The sequence below is a fragment of the Zosterops lateralis genome (genome assembly GCF_965231275.1).
Source record: "Zosterops lateralis genome assembly, chromosome: 3".
NCBI classification, from domain to species: Eukaryota; Metazoa; Chordata; class Aves; order Passeriformes; family Zosteropidae; genus Zosterops; species Zosterops lateralis.
Window position 1 is genome coordinate 112,725,649 of NC_139764.1, and position 24,873 is coordinate 112,750,521.

The 24,873-nt window shown below is 47.5% G+C and overlaps 2 protein-coding genes across 2 annotated transcripts in view; one reads left to right on the forward strand and one right to left on the reverse strand.

The window, feature by feature from the left end:
• Positions 1-1,174: 1,174 nt before the first annotated feature.
• POMC (proopiomelanocortin) lies at positions 1,175-2,172 on the forward strand (the record flags this gene model as incomplete). The annotated part of the gene is made up of 1 exon (XM_083857660.1): positions 1,175-2,172. A coding segment is annotated over one exon (624 nt), but the record flags the coding sequence as incomplete, so codon positions are not given.
• A 2,226-nt stretch (positions 2,173-4,398) lies between these two features.
• Positions 4,399-24,873, reverse strand: part of ADCY3 (adenylate cyclase 3) — a gene marked incomplete at its 5' end in the record, with an annotated part of 30,363 nt that continues 9,888 nt past the window's right edge. Inside the window, 16 exons of the mRNA XM_083857661.1 lie at positions 4,399-4,798; positions 7,150-7,485; positions 8,958-9,071; positions 9,784-9,930; positions 12,177-12,335; positions 13,866-13,947; positions 14,032-14,291; positions 15,244-15,360; positions 15,442-15,529; positions 15,612-15,773; positions 18,040-18,182; positions 20,071-20,211; positions 21,423-21,591; positions 21,669-21,827; positions 24,234-24,361; positions 24,598-24,709. Coding sequence (XP_083713787.1) covers positions 4,619-4,798; positions 7,150-7,485; positions 8,958-9,071; positions 9,784-9,930; positions 12,177-12,335; positions 13,866-13,947; positions 14,032-14,291; positions 15,244-15,360; positions 15,442-15,529; positions 15,612-15,773; positions 18,040-18,182; positions 20,071-20,211; positions 21,423-21,591; positions 21,669-21,827; positions 24,234-24,361; positions 24,598-24,709 — 2,497 coding nt within the window. The 3' untranslated portion in view covers positions 4,399-4,618. The remainder of the gene's footprint in view (positions 4,799-7,149; positions 7,486-8,957; positions 9,072-9,783; positions 9,931-12,176; positions 12,336-13,865; positions 13,948-14,031; positions 14,292-15,243; positions 15,361-15,441; positions 15,530-15,611; positions 15,774-18,039; positions 18,183-20,070; positions 20,212-21,422; positions 21,592-21,668; positions 21,828-24,233; positions 24,362-24,597; positions 24,710-24,873) is intronic.

Genomic DNA, 24,873 nt, shown 5'->3' on the forward strand with positions numbered 1-24,873 from the left:
AATCTCCAGGAAAATTCCCGGTCTCAAATCCCCTGAATCCCTGAATTTCTGGGGGATGTTTGGGATTTAATTCCCAAATCCCTCCAATTTTTTTTGATTTTTTGGGATTTGATCCCAAAAAAATTTCCAGGAAAATTCCCATTCCCAAATCCCTCCATTATTTTTGGATCTTTGGAATTCCCATTCCCAAATCCCTCGATTTTTTAGGATTTTCTTGGATTTGATCCCAAATAATCTCCAAGGAAAAATCCCATTCCCAAATCTGGGAATTTTTGAGATCAATTTTTGGTTGATTTTTTGGGATCCAATCCCAAAAAAAACTTCTGGGAAAATTCCCATTCCCAAATCCCTGAATTTTCAGGATTCAATTCCCAAATCCCCATCCAATTTTTTTTTTAATTTTTTGGGATTTGATCCCAAAAAATCTTAGGGAAAATTCCCAAATCCCCCCTTTTTTTTGGAATTTTTTTTTATTCAATCCCAAAATATTTCCAGGAAAATTCTCATTCCCAAATCCCTGAATTTTTTGGGGATTTTTGGGACTTGATTCCCAAATCCTTCCAATTTTTTTTGATTTTTTGGGATTTGATCCCAAAAAAAATTCCAGGAAAATTCCCATTCCCAAATCCCTCCATTTTTTTGGGAATTTTTTTTTATTCAATCCCAAAACATCTTGGGGAAAAATCCCATTCCCAAATCCCTCCAATCCCTTTTTATTTTTGGGATTCGATCCCAAATCCCTCCAATTTTTTGGATTTTTTCGATTCGATCCCAAAAAATCTTAGGGAAAAATCCCATTCCCAAATCCCTCTATTTTTGGGGGATTTTTGAGATTTAATTCCCAAATCCCTCCAATTTTTTTGATTTTTTGGGATTCAATCCCAGAAAATCTCCAGGGAAATTCCCATTCCCGAATCTCTGAATTTCTGGAGGATCTTTGGGATTCGATTCCCAAATCCTTCTAATTTTGGGATTCGATTCCCAAATCCCTCCAATTTTTTTGGATTTTTTCGATTCGATCCCAAACGATCTTGGGGAAAATCCCCATTCTCAAATCCCTGAATTTTTGCCATTCAACCCCCAAACCCCCTCCAATTTTATTTTCTATTTTTTTTATTATTATTATTTTTTGGGGGATTTTATTCCTTAAAAAAAAAAAATAATTTTTTTGGGGGGAATTCCTCTTTTTTTTTCCCAGGCCTGCTCCGGCTCGTGCCGCGCCCGCCTTTCCCTGGAATCTCCAGTTTTCCCGGGAAACGGCCAATTCCAACCTCTCTCCGAGAGCCTCCGCAGGTACGTCATGAGCCACTTCCGATGGAACCAATTCGGCCGCAAGAACGGCACCGAACCCTCAACATCCACCAACACCATCGTCAAAAAACGGGATGAAATTCCCGAAAAAGACGCCGGAATTCCCGACTTTTCCCAACTTTTGGAAGAGGAAGGGAAGAGCGGGAAGCGCTCGTATTCCATGGAGCATTTCCGATGGGGAAAACCCGTCGGGCGCAAGAGGAGGCCGGTCAAGGTCTTCCCCAACGCGGCCGAGGACGAGTCGGCAGAGAATTCCCAGTTGGAATTCCGCAGGGAAGAACCTTTGGATGATGATGATGATGAAGAGGAGGAGGAGGAAGAAGAAGAAGAGGAGGAAGAGGAGGTGGAAGGGTTCCCGAAATTCCCGTGGAATTCCAGGAAGGAGAAGCGTTACGGGGGATTCATGAGCTCCGAGAGGATCCGGACGCCGCTGGTGACGCTCTTCAAAAACGCCATCGGGAAGAGTTTCATCAAGGACGGGCAGTGATGGGGGGGAAAAATCCCAGGGAAAATCCCAGGGAAAATCCCAGGAAAAATGGGAAAATCCCAGAAAAAATGGGAAAAAATTAAAAAAAAAAAAAACCAAAAATAGGGAAAATCCCAGGGGATTTACGCCCCCACCCTTGTAGTGTCTCCTTAGAGTTTTGTCCTTCCTAATAAAATAAAATAAAATTTAAAATAAAAAATAAAAATCATCCTTGGGAATTCTTGGAATGGGATGGGATCCCAAAATTGGGAATTCTTGGAATGGGATCCCAGAATTGGGAATTCTTGGAATGGGAAATTGGGAATTCTGGGAATGGGATCCCAAAATTGGGAATTCTTGGAAGGGGATGGGATCCTGAAATTGGGAATTCTTGGAATGGGAAATTGGGAATTCTTGGAATGGGAAATTGGGAATTCTTGGAATGGGATCCCAAAATTGGGAATTCTTGGAATGGGAAATTGGGAATTCTTGGAATGGGATGAGATCCCAGAATTGGGAATTCTTGGAATGGGGCAGGATCCTAAAACTGGGAATTCTTGGAATGGGAAATTGGGAATTCTTGGAACGGGATGGAATCCCAAAATTTGGAATTCTTGGAATGAGATCCCGGAATTGGGAATTCTGGGAATGGGATGGGATCCCGGAATTGGGAATTCTTGGAATGGGAAATTGGGAATTCTGGGAATGGGGCGGGATCCTGGGAAATGTTGGAAATTCCCAAAGAAATTTTAAAAAAAAGAAGAAAATAGTGGATTGAGAGTTGTTTGGGAATTGGGGATGAATCCCAAAGGTTGGGAATGGGGTTGGGAATATTTGGGATTGAGGGAATGAGGTTTTGGGAATTCCCAGAGAATTCCCAGGGAGTGGCCAAGGAAAGGTTGGGAAATTCCAGGATTGTGGGGTTGGAATTAAATGGGATTTAAAATCCGTGGATCCCATCCCAAAGAATTCCGGGATTTTGGGATCGAGGACACTCAGGATCCATCCCGAGGGGTTTTTATGGAATTTGGGGATGGAAAAGGGAATTTTCCCTTCCTGGAGTCCCAAATTCCCAGAGAATTCCCCAAATTCCTTCCTGGATGGGGCTGGATCCAACCCCAGGCTGGGAATGGAGGGATTTCCCTGGGAAAAGTGGGAGAAATTTGGGAAGGAATTCCTGAGGTATCCTGGAGTATCCCAATGATCCCAAAAACTCACCAAATCCCCAAAAAAGACCCTCAAATCCAAAAAAAACCTCCACCCCTCCCGAAAAAAAAACAACCCAAATCCCAAATAAAACATCAAATCCCCCAGAAAATCCAAAAAAATCCATCAAATCTGCGAGGAATTGGGGAAGGAATTCTCAGCCGGGCTGGAATTCCCAGAGAATCCTTGGGAGTGTCCAAGGAAAGGTTGGAATGTGCCCCCCCCGTCCATGGAATGGGATTTCCGGGATCCCTCCAATTCCCTTGGAAAAGCTCCGGAGCCCCTCCCGTTATCCCAGGAAAAAAATGAGGCTGAGAGTCAGGAATGAGGATTTGGAACATCCAGTGGTTCTATTGGAGTTGATCCCAAATCCGAGAATGCTCCCGGATCCCCAAATTCCGTGGGCGCCGTTCCCAGGGCTGCCGATCCCGATCCCGATCTTGATCTTGATCTCAATTCCAGTCCTGATTCGAATGTTGATTCCAATCCTGGTTCTGATCCCAATCCCGATCCCGATCCCCATTCCTGATCTCAATCCTGATCTTGATCCTGATCCCAATCCCCATTCTGATTTTGATCCTGATCCCGACCCCAATCCCAATCCCAAACCTGATCCTGATCCTTATCCTGATCCCCATTCTCATTCCCATCCCAATTCTGATCCCAATCCCAACCCCGATCCCAATCCAAATCCCAATCCCGATTTCAATCCCAATCCCAGCCTTGACCCTGATCCTGATCCTGATCCCAACCCTGATCACCATCCCAATCCTGATCTTGATCCTAATCCCAATCCCATTCCCAATCCTAATCCCAATCCTAATTCCAATCGCAATTCTGATCCCGATCCCAAACCTGATCCTCATCCCAATCCCGATTCTGAACCCAAATGCAATTTTAATCCCAATCCCAATCTCAATCTCCATCTTGATCCCAATCCCCATCCTGATCCTGACCCCAATCCTGGTCCTGATCCTGATCCTTAACCTGATCCCAGTCCCCAGCCCCATTCCCATTTCCATCCCAGTTCTGATCCCAATCCCAATTCTGATCTCAATCCCAATCCCAATCCCAATTCTGATCCCAATCCCAACCCTCATTCTGATCCCAATCCCAATTTCAATCTCAATCCCAACCTTCACCCTGATCCTGATCCCAACCCCGATCCCCATCCCCATCCCAATCCTGATCTTGATCCCAATCCCATTCCCAACCCTGATCCCATTCTCGATCCCAATCCTGATCCCATTCCCCATCCCAATCCCAATCCTGATCCCACTCCCAATCCCGCTCCCGCCTGCGGGGCACAGACAGAAATCCCGTTATTTCTCCGATGGAATTTATGGATCTGGAATTCCACACAACTCCCGTCCTTCCCCCGAGTCCCGGCCGGATCCGAGCTCCTCCAGCCCGGGCGGAATTCCCGACAAATCCCAGAAAAAAATCGACAGCGGAGTCTTCCCGACCATCCCTGAGTTTGGATCTCCTGGAATCATCTCCGACAGGAAAAAATTCCCGATGTGGTGGGTGGGGGAAAAACCCATAAATAAAAATCCACATTTTTCCCCCCAAAAAACCCCTCCGGGAACGGGGCCGGGTTTTTGGGGATCCTGCGGAAGTTCCGGAGGAGATTCCTCAGGAATTCTCCAGCACCTGGTGGGGCAGGGGCACGGCGGGGCCGAGGAGGGACCCGGCTTTGTCGCGGCCCTTGAGGAAGAAGGTGAGGAGCTCCCCTTTGCCCTTGACGAAGACGGCGCCGCGACGGACGAAGCGGAAACCGTACTCCTTCAGGATCTGCTGCGTCTCCTCCACCACCTGACACAGGGGGCAGAAATTTAAATTATAAATATATAGAATATAGTATATATAATATATAATATTATATATATATATATATAATATATTTATTATATTTATATATTATTATATATATTCATATAATTAGAAATCATTAATACATATATTAATAGTATATATCAATTATATATGTAATTAAATGTAATTATTAATATATAATATAATATATACTATTAATATATTTAATATGTAGCATTACTATTACTATATAATTTTATAACATATTATATATAATATATATAATTATTGATTATATATATTATATATATTATATTTTATTTTATATTATAATAGAAATATTATTATATCTATTATATAATGATATCATTTATTATTATAATATTAATAATAACATACAATACTATATATTATATAATTTTATTAAACATATTTTTAAAATAATTTAAAAATAATTTCTAAATTAATTTTAGAAATTAAATTTAATTTATTTTTTAGTCAAAATGACATCCAATAAACATATTAAAAAACTCTCTACTACTAATATGCCAATTATCAACATCTACCATCTAAAAAAAGTATAAAGCCCAACCAAAGTATAAAGCCCAAAAAGTATAAAAAAAGTATAAAATAAAAGTATAAAAATAAACAAAAAAAAAAATAAAATCCAAACCAAAGCCCAAACTAAAAGTAATAACAAAAACACAACGACAAAATGTTCGTACTCTAAAAAAACAAACCCCAAAAAAACCTGATACAAAGTAATTCCTAAAATATAAAAACTGATTTATAAAAAAATATAAATATTCAACAAACTAATACAATAAAAAAAGTGTTTAAAAATTTCTCTGATATATCAAAATGTAAATTTAACTACAAATCACCCAACCAATGATATTTTGCTTTTTATTATCTCCTAATTGTCTTAATTTTTTTAATGAAACCTAGTTCTTAAAATGTACCAAAAAAAATCCTATTTTTCACATATGGAAAAAAAAAGGGAATTTGGGAATATTCCCCTATCTCGGGAAGAATAAAATGGGATGTGGGGGAAAAAATGGAAAAAAAAAAAATGGTGGGATTGAGGCTCAGGGATGGGAGATTTTTTAGGAAGGAGGAGAAATTTCCTTGGATGTGGGGAAGGGGTGGGGTGGAATTCCCAGAGAATTCCCCGGGAGTGTCCCAAGGGTGGATTTGGGTCACCCCGGGATGGTGGGGAGTGTCCCTGGGATGGGATTGAAGGTCCATGGATTGATCCCACCCCAAACCATTCCAGGATTCCGGGATCGAGGACGCTCAGGATCCATCCCCAGGGGTTTTTATGGAATTTGGGGATGGAAAACCCTTCCTGGAGTCCCCAATTCCCAGGGAATTCCCAAAATTCCTTCCCAGAGAGGAGGAGCTGGGCTGGGGCTGGATCCAATCGCAGGCTGGGAGAGCTGGGAATGTCCAGCTGGATCAGGGAAGGATCCAGGGAATCCTGGGAGCCTTTTCCAGAGGGAAAAGGAGTTTGATCCCAGTTGGATATTTATTTCCTGTGACTCCCACTTGGATAATCCTGATTATTCCCAGTGTGATCTCATTGAATATTTATTCCCTGTGACTCCCAGTTGGATATTCCCAATTATTCCCAGTGCGATCCCAGTTGGATATTTATTTCCTGTGACCCCCAGTTGGATATTCCTGATTACTCCCAGCCTGATCCCATTGGATATTCTCAATTATTCCCAGTGTGATCCCACCTGGATATTTATTACCCATGACTCCCAGTTGGATATTCCAAATTATTCCCAGTGTGATCTCATTGGATATTCCCACAATTCCCAGTGTGATCTCATTGGATATTCCCAATTATTCCCAGTTTGATCCCACCTGGATATTTATCCCCCATGACTCTCAGTTGGATATTCCCAATTATTCCCAGTGTGATCCCATTGGATATTCCCAATTATTCCCAGTGTGATCCCACTGGATATTCCCAATTATTCCCAGTGTGATCCCACTGGATATTCCCAATTATTCCCAGTGTGATCCCATTGGATATTCCCAATTATTCCCACTGTGATCCCACTGGATATTCCCAATAATTCCCAGTTTGATCCCACCTGGATATTTATCCCCCATGACTCCCAGTTGGATATTCCCAATTATTCTCAGCGTGATCTCACTTGGATATTTATTCCCTGTTGACTCCCAGTTGGACATTCCCAATAATTCCCAGTGTGATCTCACTGGATATTTATCCCCCCAATAATTCCCGCCGCAACCTCACCCGAACATTCCCAAACTCCTCCTGATGGGACATTCCCGACAATTCCCGCCAATCCCCGGCTCTTCCCGGCGATCCCCACCTGGATGTTGCCCATGACGCCGGTGGACTCCATCCTGCTGGCCACGTTGACCGTGTTCCCCCAGATGTCGTAGTGCGGCTTCCGCGCCCCGATCACCCCGGCCAGCACCGCACCCTTGTTCATCCCTGCCCGGAGAGAAAACACCGCCGGAATTCCCGGAATTCCTGGGATTTCCTGGGAGATTTCCCGGCGTTTTATCCCGGACTTGCCGATGCGCAGCATGAAGTTGTTGAAGGACTGGTAGTTGATGTTCATCAGCGTCACCTTCATGGCCAGGGCGAAGTCGGCCAGGTCGGCCAAGTGCTGCCAGCGCTCCCGGTCCGACCGCGGGTCCGCCTGGAAAACGGGAATTGGGAATGGGAATGGGGAATGGGGAATGGGGAATGGGAATGGGGAATGGGGAATGGGGATGGGAATGGGGAATGGGAATGGGGAATGGGAATGGGGAATGGGGAATGGGAATGGGGAATGGGGAATGGGGATGGGAATGGGGAATGGGAATGGGGAATGGGAATGGGGAATGGGGAATGGGAATGGGAATGGGAATGGGAATGGGAATGGGGAATGGGGAATGGGGAATGGGAATGGGAATGGGGAATGGGAATGGGGAATGGGAATGGGAATATGGAATGGGAATGGGGATAGGAATGGGAATGGGGAATGGGAATGGGGAATGGGGAATGGGGAATGGGGAATGGGAATGGGAATGGGGAATGGGGAATGGGAATGGGAATGGGAATGGGGAATGGGAATGGGGAATGGGGAATGGGAATGGGAATGGGAATGGGGAATGGGGACGGGAATGGGAAAAGGACAGGAATGGGAACAGGAACAGGAACATGAACTGGTCCCGGGATTCCAGGAGGGCCCGGGAACATGGCAGGAACGGGAATGGGAACGGTCCCAAGGAACATGTCAGGAACAGGAATAGGAACGCGAATGGGAATGGGAATGGTCCCAGGGATTCCCGGAGAGCCTGGAAACACGGTGGGAATGGGAACAGGAATGGGAATGGGAATGGAAACAGTTCCAGGGATTCCTGGAGATCCCAGGAACAGGGCAGGAATGTAGGGGAGAGGGGACAGGGAGGTGGGATATGGAGATGGGAGATGGAAATGGGACATGGAGATGGGAGATGGGGATGGAATATAGAGATGGGAGATGGAGATTGGATGTGGAGATGGAGTCGGGAAATGGAAATGGGATATGGAGATGGGACATGAAGATAGGACACGGAGATGGAGATAGGACATGGAGGTGGGACTAGGAGGTGGGACATGGAGATGGGGATGCAGATGGGACATGGAAATGGGATATGGGGATGGAGATGGGACATGGAGATGTGACACAGGGAAGGGACGGGGAGATGGGACATAGATTTGGGGACATGGAGATGGGACACAAGGATGGGATATGGCGATGGGACACGGAGCTGGGATATAAAGATGAGACGATGAGATGTGACACGGAGATGTGACACAGGGATGGGGACAAGGAGGAAGGGCTGGATCCCAAAACCCCCGGGGTGTCCCAGGGCCGGATCCCAAAACCCCCAGGGTGTCCCAGGGCCGGATCCCAAAACCCCTGGGGTGTCCCAGGCTGGATCCCAAAATCCCCGGGGTCTCCCAGGGCTGGATCCCAAAACCCCCGGGGTGTCCCAGGGCCAGATCCCAAAACCCCCGGGGTGTCCCAGGGCTGGATCCCAAAACCCCCAGGGGTGTCCCAGGGCTGGATCCCAAAACCCCCGGGGTGTCCCAGGGCCGGATCCCAAAACCCCCGGGGTGTCCCAGGCCGGATCCCGGGCTGACCTTGGCCCCGAAGCCGTTGGTGCCGGCGTCGGGCGTGACCCCGGAGGCGGCCATGTAGGTGCTGCCGATGGTCTTGATCTTGGTGATGCAGCGGAACTGGGGCTCATCCAGGAGCTGGGCACGGACACAAACCCGGGATGGGAACGGCCGGGGGGACCCCAGGGATCCCACATGGATATTACCAGTGTGATCCCACCTGGATGTTCCCCATCACACCTGGATATTCCCAATTATTCCTGGTGTGACCCCACCTGGATGTTCCCCATTATTCCCAGTGTGATCCCACCTGGATATTTATTCCCCATCATTCCCAGTCTGACCCCACCTGGATATTACCTGTTATTCCCAGAGTGATCCCACCTGGATATTCCCATCATTCCCAGTCTGTTCCCACCTGGATATTTATTCCCCATCATTCCCAGTGTGATCCCACCTGGATATTTGTTCCCTGTGATTCCCAGTCCGATCCCACCTGGATATTCCCCATCATTCCCAGTCTGATCCCACCTGGATATTCCCTGTGATTCCCAACAGGACATTCCCATAGTTCCCAATGTGATCACACCTGGACATTCCCTGTGATTCCCAGTGTGATCCCACCTGGATATTCCCCATCCCACCTGGATATTCCTGTTATTCCCAGTCCAATCCCACCTGGATATTCCCATTATTCCCAGTCCAATCCCACCTGGATATTCCCAATTATTCCCAGTCCAATCCCACCTGGATATTCCCACAGTTCCCAATCTGATCCCACCAGGCTATTCCCCTGGCACTCCCCGCCCCGGCCCGGAAATTTGGGAATTCCGTCATTCCGGCGTCTCACCGCGTCGAAGTCGGAGATGATCTCATTGAGGAAGCGCAGGCACTCGATGCCGCCGTTGTTGATGCTCTCCTCGGTGTAGAAGTCGGCGAAGTTGGGCAGGGAGGCGAACATCACCCCGATCTCCTCGTACGATTGGCTGTACAGCTCCTGGGAATGCCGGGAACGCCGGAGCATTGATTATCGGTTATTGGCTATTGGGTATTGATTGGTGGTTATTGGTTGGTGGTTATCGGTTGTTGGGGATTGGTTATTGGGTATTGGGTATTGGTTGTTGGTTGTTGGGTATCAGTTGTTGGTTATTGGGTATTGGTTGTTTGGTATTGGTTATTGGTTGTTGGTTATTGATTGTTCATTATTGGGTATTGGTTATTGGTTGTTCATTATTGGGTATTGGTTGATGGGTATTGGTTATTGGTTGTTCATTATTGGGTATTGGGTATTGGCTGTTGGGTATTGGTTGTTGATTATTGATTGTTCATTATTGGTTATTGGGTATTGGTTGTTGGGTATTGGTTGATGGGTATTGGTTATTGGTTGTTGGTTATTGATGGTTCATTACTGGTTATTGGGTATTGGTTGTTGGTTATTGATTGTTCATTATTGGTTATTGGGTATTGGTTGAAGGGTATTGGTTATTGATTGTTCATTATTGGTTAATGGGTATTGGTTGATGGTTATTGATTGTTCATTATTGGCCATTGGCTGTTGGTTGTTGGTTATTGATTATCAGTTGTTGGCTGTTGGTTCTTGGCTCTTGGATGTCAGTTATTCATTATTGGTTATTTATTGTTGGTTATTGGAAATTGGTAATTGGCTATTGGGTATTGGTTGGTTATTGGTTGGGGGTTATCAGTTATTGGTGGTGGTTATCGGTTGTTGGGTTTTGGTTATTGGGTATTGGGTATTGGTTGTTGATTGTTGGGTATCGGTTATTGGTTGTTGGTCATTGGGGATTGGTTATTGGTTGTTGGTTATTGATTGTTCATTATTGGTTATTGGGTATTGGTTGTTGGGTATTGGTTGTTCATTATTGGTTAATGGGTATTGGTTGTTGGGTATTGGTTGATGGGTATTGGTTATTGATTGTTCATTATTGGTTAATGGGTATTGGCTGTTGGGTATTGGTTGTTGGTTGTTGATTGTTCATTATTGGCCATTGGCTGTCAGTTGTTATTGGTTACCAGTTGTTGGCTGTTGGTTATTGGTTGTCAGTTATTCATTATTGGTTGTTGGTTATTGGAAATTGGTAATTGGCTGTTGGGTATTGGTTGCTGGGCATTGGATGTTGGGTATTGGTTGTTGGTTATTAGTTGGTGGTTATCGGTTATTAGTTGGTGGTTATCAGTTATTGGTGGTGGTTATCAGTTGTTGGAGATCGGGTATTGGTTATTGGGTATCGTTTGTTGGTTGTTGGGTATTGGCTATTAGTTGTTAGTTGTTGGGTATCGTTTGTTGGTTGTTGGGGATTGGGTATTGGTTGTTGGGTATTGGTTGTTGGTTATTGATTGTTCATTATTGGCTATTGGCTGTCAGTTGTTGTTATTGGTTAGCAGTTGTTGGCTGTTGGTTCTTGGTCGTCAGTTATTCAATATTCGTTGGTTTTGGTTATTGGAAATTAGTAATTGGTTATTGGGTATTGGTCGTTGGGCATTGGATGTGGGTTATTGGGTATTGGTTGTTGGTTATTGGGTATTGATTGTTGGTTATTGGGTATTGGTTGCTGGTTATTGATTGTTGGCTATTGGTTGTTGCTTGTCGGATATTGGTTATTGGTTATTAGTTGTTGGTTATTGGTTGGGTGTTGGTTACTGGGTATTGGTTGTTGGTTATTCATTATTGGTTGTTGGGCATTGATTGCTGGTTATTAGTTGTTGGGTATTGGATATTGGACATTGAGTATTGGCCCTTGGATCCCAAAATTCCCTCCTGGAGAGGAGTCAGGCTGGGGCTGGATTCAATCCCAGGCTGGGAGAGCTGGGAATGTCCAGCTGGATCAGGGAAGGATCCAGGGAATCCTGGGAGCCTTTTCCAGAGGGAAAGGAGAGCTGGGATTGGGGATCAAGGGCTGAAGGAACCGGGGAATGGAATTCCCACTGGGAAAGGGGAGATTGGGGGGGATCTTGGGCAGGAATTCCCAGAAATTCCCTGGGAGTGCCCAAGGAAAAGTTGGATGGGACTTTGAGAGTCCTGGGACAGCAGGAGGTGTTGGGAATTCTGGGATCGAGGACACTCGGGATCCACCCCGAGGGAACCAGCCCTGGGGGAAATTTGGGAATATCAACCTCATCCCTCCCCAGGGGGAAATTCGGGAACACCGACCTCATCCCACCCTTGGGGGAAATTCGGGAACACCGACCTCATCCCGCCCCAGGGGGAAATTTGGGAATACCGACCTCATCCCGTTTTTTGGAGCCCAGGAAGTGCCGGGCCACGTGCTCGGGCAGCATGTTGGCCACCAGGGCCTCGTTCCAGCGGCGCATCTCGGAGACGCGCTCCTTCTGCTCGTGGACGTCCACCTTCCACAGGAACAGCGTCCGCGCCAGCTTCTCCACCTGGGAATGATGGGATTCCAGGAATTTGGGAATGGGGAATGGGGAATGGGGAATGGGAATGGGAATGGGGAATGGGGAATGGGAATGGGAATGGGGAATGGGGAATGGGAATGGGAATGGGAATGGGGAATGGGGAATGGGGAATGGGAATGGGGAATGAGAATGGGAATGGGAATGGGGAATGGGGAATGAGGAATGGGAATGGGAATGGGGAATGGGAATGGGAATGGGGAATGGGGAATGGGGAATGAGGAATGGGGAATGGGAATGGGGAATGGGAATGGGGAATGGGAATGGGAATGGGGAATGGGGAATGGGGAATGGGGAATGGGAATGGGGAATGGGGAATGGGGAATGGGAATGGGAATGGGGAATGGGGAATGGGGAATGGGAATGGGGAATGGGAATGGGGAATGGGAATGGGGAATGGGGAATGGGGAATGGGGAATGGGGAATGGGAATGGGAATGGGGAATGGGGAATGGGAATGGGAATGGGGAATGGGAATGGGAATGGGAATGGGAATTGTGGGAATGGGGAATGGGGAATGGGGAATGGGGAATGGGAATGGGAATGGGGAATGGGAATGGGGAATGGGAATGGGAATGGGGAATGGGAATGGGAATGGGGAATGGGGAATAAGGAATGGGGAATGGGAATGGGAATGGGAATGGGGAATGGGAATGGGGATTGGGGAAATGGGGGAATTCCTGGTCAGTGGTGGGAAGGTGAGAAGGGTTTGGGGTGAAGTGGGAATGGGTCTGTGGTGGAGATGTTGGGAATGGGATGGGATTGTGGGTTAATGGGATAATGGGATAGTGGGACAGTGGGATAATGGGAAAATGAGAAAATGGGACTGGAGTTGGGATTGGGAGGGACGGGATGAAGCAGGATTGGGACTGGGATTTGGAACTGGGATTGGGATTGGAAATGGGATTATGGCTGAGATTGGATGGAGCAGGATTGGGATTGGTATGGGATTGGTATAGGATTATGGGATACTGGAATAGTGGGATCATCAGATTGGGATTGGGATTGGGTTTGGGATTGGGTTGAGATGGGGTTGAGGTTGGGATTGGGATGGGATGGAGTGGGATTGGGGTTGGGATGCGATAATGGGGTGATGGGATGGGATGGGGATGCGTATTGGGATTGGGATGGGAGTGTTCCCGATCTTGGTGGGGCTGGAAAATCCTTTTGGGGATTTCCTTGGAAAAGCTGTGGGTGCTGTGGACGGGCCTGGGATAAAAATCCCGGTGTCTTGGAACTTCCAAGAAATCGGGGAAGGGAATTTGGGAATTTGGGAATAAGGGAAGGGAAGAGATTTAGGGAATTTGGGATTTAGGGAAGGGAAGATGAGGAAAAGGAGGAAAGGGGAGGAAGGAGCAGGAAAAGGGAGGAAAAACTGGGAAAAGACAGGAAAATGCAGGAAAAGGAAGGAAAAACCAGGAAAAGAAAGAAAGGACAGAAAAAGGGAAGGAAAAAGCAGAAAAAGGGATGGAAAGAAGGACATCCCACCCCGCCCACTCACGTGCCGCGAGAAGTAGTAGAAGCTGAGCATCACCACGAAGATCATGGCGGTCATGGAGTACTTGGAGGGCACCAGCACCGACCTGCCCCAAAAGGGATTCTCGGGGTGGAATTCCCGTCCCTGTCCCCTGTCCCTGTCCCATCCCTGTCCCCGTCCCCGTCCTCACGAGCCGTGCTGGCCGCGGCGCCGGTCGTAGCGGTCGAAGATGGGCTCCCAGGAGGAGAAGTTGAGGGCGGCGGTGGCGGCGGCGATGAGCGCCATGAGGGTCAGCTTGACCATGTGGCTGACCTGCACCAGCATGACGGTGGCCACCAGGGCCAGCAGGGCGATGTAGCTGTAGTACTTGGGGTGGTCCGCGCAGCCGCCGCCCCGCGGTGGCCCCCAGGTGACGTTGGTGGCCGGCCAGCGGTGGCGGCGGCAGCCGAGCTGGGGACACCAGGGTGGGGTCAGCTTGGGGACATGGGGACACCATGGGGTGGAACTGCAATATCTGGGCTGCTCCTCAAAGCCACCACACAGTGACCCCAATGTCCCATTGGCCACCACCCCATGGTCCTCATGGTGGCCACACTGCGGACACAGTGGCCACCATAGGGACAGAGCTGCAATATCTGGGCTACTCCTCAAAGCCACCACCCTATGGTGGCCCTTGATGTCCTATTGGCCACCACCCCGTTGTCCCTGTGGCAGCAGAGCTGGGGACACGGTGGCCACCATGGGCTTCTCCTCAAAGCCACCAACTCATGCTGGCCCTGATGTCCTGTTGACCACCACACCATGGTCCCCATGGCCGCCAATCTGGGGACACGAGGCCACCAAGGCCACCATGGGGTGGAGCTGCCATATCTGGGCTGGTCCTCAAAGTCACCACCCCATGGTGGCCCTGATGTCCCATTGGCCACCACCCTGTGGTCCCCATGGTGGCCAAGTTGGGGACATGGGTACACTGTGGCCACCATGGGGTGGAGCTGCCATATCTGGGCTGGTCCTCAAAGTCACCTCCCCATGGTGGCCATGATGCCCTGTTGGCCACCACCCCATGGTCCCCATGGCAGCCAAGTTGGGGACATGGGGACACTGTGGCCACCATGGAGATGGAGCTGCAATATCTGGGCTGCTCCTCAAAGCCACCAACCCATGGTGGCCATGATGTCCCATTGGCCACCACCCCGTGGTCCCCATGGCAGCCAAGTTGGGGACATGGGGACACTGTGGCCACCATGACCACCATGGAGATGGAGCTGCAATATCTGGGCTGCTCCTCAAAGCCACCAACCCACGGTGGCCATGATGTCTCATTTGTCACCACCCCGTGGTCCCCATGGCCGCCCAGCCGGGGACACGAGGCCACCCCGTCCCCCCACGCGTGTCCCCTCACCATGTCCACGATGTCGGCGGCGGTGACGATGGCGATGGCCGCCATGGCCCATGTGTTGCGCGCCCAGCGCGTCCGGTCGATCCAGGTGGAGAAGGCCACCAGCTTCTTGGGGAAAGCCTATGAGGGGACACCTCACTCGTCACCTGAGTGCCACCACCACCACGATGTCCCCAAGCCGCCATCGCGGTGTCCCCTCACCCTCGGGAAGACGGCGGCCAAGGAGCAGAGCGTCAGCACCAGCAGCAGCACCTCGCCCACCACGAACGTCACGTAGTTTGTCACCAACCTGCCCGGAGAGACCCGCCACGGTGACAAGGTGCCACCACCAGAGGTGTCCCCAAGTGTCCCCTCCCTCATGTGGGACGTACCAGGGGTCGATGAGGGCCTCCACCAGGGCGGTGAAGAGCAGGACGACACAGGAGCAGCTGAAGGCGGCGCCGCTCTGTTTCTCCTTCTCCACCGAGTAACGCGTCTCCATGTCGGGGTCGATGAACCGGAGGGAAAGGCGGAAGGTGCTCTTGCCCTTCAGGCTGAAAAGGAATTTTAAATAGGAAGTTTTTAGGGATTTTTTTGGATTTATTTCTAGGAAATTCTGGGATTTTTTTGGAATTTTTTCTAGGAATTTTTTTGTAATTTTTTCTAGGAATTTTGGGGATTTTTTTGGAATTTTTTCCTAGGAATTTTAGGGATTTTTTTTTTGGAGTTTTTTCTAGGAATTTTTTGGGATTTTTTTTTTATTTTTTCTAGGAATTTTGGGGATTTTTTTTTTCTAGGATTTTTTTGGATTTTTTTTTTAATTTTTTCTAGGAATTTTGGGGATTTTTTTTTTCTAGGATTTTTTTGGATTTTTTTTTTAATTTTTTCTAGGAATTTTGGGGATTTTTTTTGGAATTTTTTCTAGGAATTTTGGGGATTTTTTTTGGGGAATTATTTCTAGGAATTTTTGGGGATTTTTTTGGATTTTTTTCTAGGAATTTTGGGGATTTTTTTTTTGATTTTTTTTCTAGGAATTTTGGGGATTTTTTGGGTTTTTTTTCTAGGAATTTTGGGGATTTTTTTGGAATTTTTTTTCTAGGAATTTTTGGGATTTTTTTGGAATTTTTTTTCTAGGAATTTTTGGGGATATTTTTTGGATTTTTTTCTAGGATTTTTTGGGAATTTTTTTTTTAATTTTTTCTAGAATTTCTGGGATTTTTTTTGGATTTTTTTCCAGGAATTTTTGGGATTTTTTTTGATTTTTTCTAGGAATTTTGGGGATTTTTTTTGAATTTTTCTAGGAATTTTGGGGATTTTTTTGGATTTTTTCTAGGAATTTTTTGGGATTTTTTTGGATTTTTTCTAGGATTTTTTTTTTTTTTTCTAGGAATTTTGGGGATTTTTTTTTAATTTTTTTCTAGGAATTTTGGGGATTTTTTTTGATTTTTTCTAGGAATTTTTGGGGATTTTTTTGGAATTTTTTCTAGGAATTTTGGGGATTTTTTTGGATTTTCTTCTAGGAATTTTGGGGATTTTTTTGGATTTTCTTCTAGGAATTTTGGGGATTTTTTTGGAATTTTTTCTAGGAATTTTGGGGATTTTTTTCTAGGAATTTTGGGGATTTTTTTGGATTTTCTTCTAGGAATTTTGGGGATTTTTTTTTTTTTTTCTGGGAATTTTTGGGGATTTTTTTGGAATTTTTTCTAGGAATTTTGGGGATTTTTTGGGGGGAATTTTTTCTAGGAATTTTTGGGGATTTTTTTGGATTTTTTTCTAGGGATTTTGGGGATTTTTTTGGAATTTTTTCTAGGAATTTTTGGGATTTTTTCCGGGAATTTCGCCCGGCTGGCCCTGGTGGCCAATGTGTCCCCGTGTCCCCAAATTGGCCGCCATGGGACAATGGTGGCCAATGGGACAATGGCGCCACCGTGTGGTGGCTTTGAGGAACAGCCCATTTTTTTTGGATTTCTTTCTAGGAATTTTTAGGATTTTTTTCCGGGAATTTTCAGGAATTTGGGGATTTTTTTTTTTCCATCAATTTTGGGGAGTTTTTTGGAGAATTTCCAGGAATTTTGGGGAATTTTAGGGAAGAATTTCCAGGAATATTTTCCAGGATTTTTTTTTTCCGTGAATTTTTTTGGAATTTTTTTTCCAAGAATTTTTTTGGAATTTTTCCCAGGGTTTTTTGGGAATTTTTTGGATTTTTTTTTTTTCTGGGAACTTATGAGAATATTGGGGAATTTCTGGGAATTTTTTCCAGGACTTTATTTTAATTTCTAAGAATTTTTGGATTTTTTTTTCTGGGGATTTCCAGGAATTTTGGGGATATTTGGGGAATTTTTTAAAGAAAAATTTTTAGGAATTTTTGGGAATTTTTTTCTAGGAATTTTTTCTGGGAATTTTTTTCCCCAGGAATTTTTGGAATTTTTTTTTCTAGGAATGTTTGGGAAATTTTTTCCAGGAATTTTTGGGTAACTTTTTCCAGATTTTTTTTAATTTTTTCTGGAATTTCAGGGAATCTTTGGGGAATTTCTTCCCCAAATTTTTTTTATTTTTTTTCCATGATTTTTTTTTTTAATTTCTTTGGGTAAATTTAATTTCTTTGGGTGAACTTTGGGTAAATTTTTCTATGAATTTTTTCCCACTAATTTTTTAATTTTCCCTGTGAATTTCTGCAAATTTTACTAATTTTTCCGCAGGAATTTCCGCGAATCATTTCCCACGAATTTCCGGATAATTTTTGGATGTAATTTTTTTTGTGGGAGTGTAATTTTTTTGTGGAAGAAATATTTTTTTGTGCTATTTTTCCTCCCCACTCACGCCTGGATGGACTCGCGCTCCAGCAGGGCCTCGTTGAGCAGCTGGTTCAGCTCCTGCTCGTTCTGCGCCGCCCCCACCACGCGCTCCGCCAGGTCCCGCAGACGCAAACGACGACGTGGGTTCGGGAACGACGGGTTTGGGGCCTGCAGGGACAGGTGACATCCATGTGACAGCCATGTGACAGCCATGTGACAGCCATGTGACAGCCGTGTGACAGCCATGTGACAGCCATGTGACAGCCATGTGACAGCCATGTGACAGCCGTGTGACAGCCATGTGACAGCCATGTGACAGCCATGTGACAGCCATGTGACAGCCGTGTGACAGCCGTGTGATAGCCGTGTGACAATCGGCCCCGCCCACACAGGGAATTCTGGGAAGGAATGGGTGGTACCTCCCCGTCATTGTCATGGAGGGGTGGGGAATGATGGGTTTGGGGCCTGACAGGGATGGGTGACATCGTGGGGACATCCGTGTGACAGCCATGTGACAGCCGTGTGATAGCCGTGTGACAATCGGCCCCGCCCCACACAGGGAATTGTGGGAAGGAATGGGCGGTACCTCCCCGTCATTGTCATGGAGGGGTGGGGAATGATGGGTTTGGGGCCTGACAGGGATGGGTGACATCCATGTGACAGCCATGTGACAGCCGTGTGACAGTCGTGTGATAGTCGTGTGACAGCCATGTGACAGCCATGTGATAGTCGTGTGACATCCATGTGACAGCCATGTGATAGTCGTGTGACAGCCATGTGACAGCCATGTGATAGTCATGTGACAGCCATGTGACAGCCATGTGACAGCCATGTGACAGCCATGTGACAGTCGTGTGACAATCAGCCCCGCCCCACACAGGGAATTGTGGGAAGGAATGGGCGGTACCTCCACGTCATTGTCATGGAGGGTTGGGGAATGATGGGTTTGGGGCCTGCAGGACACCCATGGGGACACCAGGATGTTATAATATATAATATAATGTAATATAATATAATATAATATAATATAATATAATATAATATAATATAATATATATAATATAATATAATATGTAGTTACAATATATTATATTATATTATATGATACATAATACATAACATATAACGTATAACGTACAATATATAATATATAACTATATATATAGTTATAGATTATAATTACATATATAATATTGTATATTATATGTTATTATATTATTATATTATTAGATATTATTATATATTATTATATATTAATATCTTATGTATTATAGCATGTATTATTATATATTATTATTATATTATATGTATAATATAATATAATAATATACTATATTATTTACAATATATTATATACAGTATATTATATATAATATATATAATATATTATATAATATGATACATAATATATAACATATAACATATAATGTACAGTGTGTGATATATAACATATAATATATAATATATAACTTTATATTATATTATATTATATTATATTATATTATATTATATTATATCATACTACATTACATTGCATTACATTATATTACATGATATTATACTATATTATATTACATTATACATTATATATTACATTATATATTATATACTATATGCTATATTATATACTATATACTCTATACTAATATATATAATATTTAAAATATATATAATTATATATTTAAAATATTTATATATATAATTTTAATTTAACATATATAATATATATAATATGTATAATAGATATAATATAATATAATATAATATAATATAATATAATATAATATAATATAATATAATATAATATAATATTTTTTTTTAAATTAAAATTATAAATTTCTCTGAGAAAGTTTTTCACAGTGGGGACACTGTGTGACACCCATGTGACAGCCCACACAGGGAATTCTGGGAATGAATGGGCGGTACCTCCCCATTGTCATCAAGAGTTGGAGAATGATGGGTTGGGAGCCTGACAGGGACAAGTGACACCCCTGTGACACTGCGGGGACACCGTGGGGACACCCAGAGAGGGAATTCTGGGAATTCTGGGTGGTACCTCCCCGTCTTCGTCGTCCTCGTCCTCATCGAGGTCCTCGGAACGTTCCGGAAGCTCCGGGGGCTCTGGGGTGAGGCTCCCATTGGGCTCGGGGACACAGGGAGGAGGGGACACGCCGTGGGACGAGGTCAGGGACAGCTTCTGCACAAGGGGGACACGGTGGGGACATGGGGGGTGGCAGCGGTGGATGGGTGGCACTGGTGTGTCACCGGTGTTCCCAGTGCCACCAGTGTCACCAGTGTCCCTAGGGCCACCACTGCCACCAGTGCCACTGGTGTCATTCACCATGCCATGGGACAGGGTCAGTGACAGTGGTGGGACAGTCACCATGGGTGTCCACAGTGCCAGTGCCCCCAGTGTCCCCAGTGCCACCAATGCCACCACTGCCATCGGTATTACCAGTGTCCCCAGTGTCCCCAGTGTCCCCAGTGCCACCAATGCCACCATTGCCACTGGTGTCCCCAGTGTCCCCAGAGCCACCACTGTCCTCACTGCCACCTGTTCCCAGTGCCACCAGTGTCCCCAGAGCCGCCACTGCCACCAGTGTCACTCACCAAGCAATGGGATGTCAGTGACTGTCTGTGATGGGACACGGTCACTCTGAGTGTCCCCAGTGTCCCCACTGCCACCACTGTCCCCGGTGTCCCTGACATCTCCAGCGTCCCCATTGTCCCCATTGTCCCCGGTGTCCCCGGTGTTCCCAGTGTCCTCAGCATCCCCAGTGTCCCTGCTGTCCCCAACATCCCCAGTGTCCCCAGCATCCCGTGTCCCCAGTGTCCCTGGTGCCCCTGACATCCTCAGTGTCCCCAGTGTCCCTGACATCCCCAGCATCCCCATTGTCCCCAATGTCCCCAGTGTCCCTGGTGTTCCTGGTGTCCACAGTGTCCCCAACATCCCCAAGTGTCCCCAACATCTCCAAGTGTCCCCATCATTCCATGTCCCCATCATGCCCAGTGTCCCCATCATCCACACTGTCGCCATCATCCCGTGTCCCCATCATTCTCAGTGTCCCCAGCATCCCCAGTGTCCCCAACATTCCCAAGTGTCCCCAACATCCCCATTGTCCCTGCTTGTTGGAATCTTAGATGTGTCCCTGGTGTCCCCAAAATCCTGTGTCCCCATCATCCCCAGTGTCCCCAACATGTGCGTTGTCCCCATCTCCAGTGTCCCCATCATCCCCATTGTCCCCAACATCTCCAGTGTCCCCATCATCCCCAGTGTCCCCATCATCCCCACTGCCTCCATCATCTGCAGTGTCCCCATCATCCCCACTGTCCCCAACATCCCCAGTGTCCTCATCATCCCCAAGTGTCCCCATTGTCCCCTCTGTCCCCGCTGTGTGTGTCACTCACCACGCCGTTGACGCCGTGCCGCAGGTGTCCCCCCTGCTTGGGGACCACCACCAGGTAGGTGACGATGCCCTTGTCCCTCAGGTACTCGCAGCGGGACCCGCCCTCGCCCGGCTCCACCTCGAACTCGCCCTTGAGGCAATCCACGGTGCTCTGCGAGATGTGCACCCGCCTGGGGCCACCCCAATGTCACCTCACTGTCCCCTCCTTGTCACCCGCCCCGCTCCACCCCCGGGTGGGGACGCTCACCCGGGGATGCCGCCGGCCTCCATCTTGTTGGCCACGGTGACGTCGGTGGACCAGACGTCGAACTGCCACCGCTTCTGTCCCAGGACGCCGCCCAGCACGGCCCCGCTGTGCACGCCCACGCGCATGTCCACCGACGTGGATGTCCGAGCACGGACAGAGCTGGGAAAATGGGAATGTGGGATTGGGATTGGGAATGGGGAGTGGGAATGGAGAATGTCCACGGCCCCGCTGTGCACGCCCACGCGCATGTCCACGGACGTGGATGTCCGAGCACGGACAGAGCTGGGAAAATGGGAATGTGGGATTGGGAATGTCCACAGCCCCGCTGTGCACACCCACACGCATGTCCACGGATGTGGATGTCCGAGCACGGACAGAGCTGGAAAAATGAGATTGGGATTGGGGAATGTCCACGGCCCCGCTGTGCACGCCCACGCGCATGTCCACGGACGTGGATGTCCGAGCACGGACAGAGCTGGAAAAATGGGAATTTGGGAATATGGGAATGTCCACGGCCCCGCTGTGCACGCCCACACGCATGTCCACGGATGTGGATGTTCGAGCATGGACAGAGCTGGGAAAATGAGAATTTGGGATTGGGAATGTCCACTGAGGTGGACGTCTGAGCACGGACAGAGCTGGAAAAATGAGATTGGGATTGGGGAATGTCCACGGCCCCGCTGTGCACGCCCACCCGCATGTCCAAGGATGTGGCTGTCCGTGCACGGGCAGAGCTGGAAAAATGGAAATATGGGATTGGGATTGGGGAATGGCCATGGCTGTGCAAGCCCACCCACATGTCCACTGAGGTGGATGTCTGAGCACGGACAGAGCTACAGAGAATATGGGATTGGGAATATGAGATTGGGAATGTCCACCGCCATGCCTGTGCGCGTCCAGACAGAACTGGGAAAATGGGATTGAGGTTGGGGAACATGGGATTGGGGAACATGGGAATGGCCGTGGCTGTGCACGCCCACACGCATGTCCACTGAGGTGGCGAGCATGGACAGAGCTGGGGGAATGGGGAATATCCACAGGGAACGGGAAATGTCCATGGGAACTGTCTGTGGGGAATGTAGAGTATCTGCGGGGAGCACGGACAATCCAGAGGGAATGCAGCCATTCTCCAGCCTCAGCACAGCCCGGCCTCCATCGTCAACAATCATCCCCCAGATTCCCATTCCCATTCCAACCCCCATTGCCATAGCCATTGCCCATTCCCATTCCCACTCCTATCCCCATCCCCATTCCCATCCCATTTCCCATCCCACCCCATTCTGTTTCCAATCCCATTCCCATTCCCCATCCCCATTCCCATTCCCCATTCCCCATTCCCATTCCCATTCCCCATTCCCATTCCCCATTCCCATTCCCCATTTCCCCATTCCCCATTCCCCATTCCCATTCCCCATTCCCATTCCCATTCCCCATTCCCCATTCCCATTCCCCATTTCCCATTCCCCATTTCCCATTCCCCATTCCCATTCCCCATTCCCATTCCCATTCCCATTTCCATTCCCCATTCCCCATTCCCATTCCCCATTCCCCATTCCCATTCCCCATTCCCATTCCCCATTCCCCATTCCCATTCCCATTCCCCATTCCCATTCCCCATTCCCCATTCCCATTCCCATTCCCCATTCCCATTCCCCATTCCCCATTCCCATTCCCATTCCCCATTCCCATTCCCATTCCCCATTCCCATTCCCCATTCCCCATTCCCATTCCCCATTCCCATTCCCATTCCCCATTCCCATTCCCATTCCCATTTCCATTCCCCATTCCCCATTCCCATTCCCATTCCCATTCCCCATTCCCATTCCCATTCCCATTTCCATTCCCCATTCCCCATTCCCATTCCCCATTCCCCATTCCCATTCCCCATTCCCATTCCCCATTCCCCATTCCCATTCCCATTCCCCATTCCCATTCCCCATTCCCCATTCCCATTCCCCATTCCCATTCCCCATTCCCCATTCCCATTCCCCATTCCCATTCCCATTCCCCATTCCCATTCCCATTCCCCATTCCCATTCCCCATTCCCATTCCCATTCCCCATTCCCATTCCCATTCCCCATTCCCATTCCCCATTCCCATTCCCATTCCCATTCCCCATTCCCATTCCCCATTCCCCATTCCCATTCCCATTCCCATTCCCATTCCCCATTCCCCATTCCCATTCCCCATTCCCCATTCCCCATTCCCCATTCCCATTCCCCATTCCCATTCCCCATTCCCATTCCCCATTCCCCATTCCCCATTCCCATTCCCATTCCCCATTCCCCATTCCCATTCCCCATTCCCATTCCCCATTCCCATTCCCCATTCCCCATTCCCATTCCCATTCCCATTCCCCATTCCCATTCCCATTCCCATTCCCCATTCCCATTTCCATTCCCATTCCCCATTCCCATTCCCATTCCCATTCCCCATTCCCCTTCCCCATTCCCCATTCCCCATCCCCATTCCCCATCCCCATTCCCCATTCCCCATCCCCATTCCCCATCCCCATTCCCCATTCCCCATTCCCATTCCCCATTCCCATTCCCGCTGTCCCTTACGCGATGGCCTCCACCATGGCGAGCCCCATGCGGATGGAACAGGCCGCGTGGTCCTCCCGGAATTCCGGCAGCCCACAGATGCAGTAATAACAATCCCCCAGGATCTTGATCCGCAGCTGGTGATGCCTCTGCCAACGACAACCCCCGGAATTCCCGACGGGAATTCCCGCCGGGATTCCCAACACCTCAACCACACCGCCAAAACCCCCTCACGGATTTTCCTCCAATTCCCAAAATCCATTTTTTCCCCAGGGCAGAGTGGGCACTTTTGTCATCCCACACACTCCAAACATCCCCATCCCAGTTTTTGGGGTTTTTTTTGGGAATTCTGGTGGGAATTCTGGGAATTCCAGGCATCACTCACGGCGGCCAGTTTGTCGAAGCGGGCGAAGAGCTCGTTGAGGAGCTTGACCAGCTCCTGGGCGCTGCAGGACGACGAGAGCTGCGTGAAGCCCACGATGTCGGCGAACAGGATGCTGTGGGAACACCAAGCCCAAATTTTCCCTCAGCCCCTTATCCCAAAAAAAAAAAAAAAAAAATCTCAATCTAAACTTCTCCATTCCCGTTTTCCCAAAAAAATAAAAAATCCAGGATGCGACCAAACCATCACTCCCCAAACTCAATCCCAACTTTCTCGTTC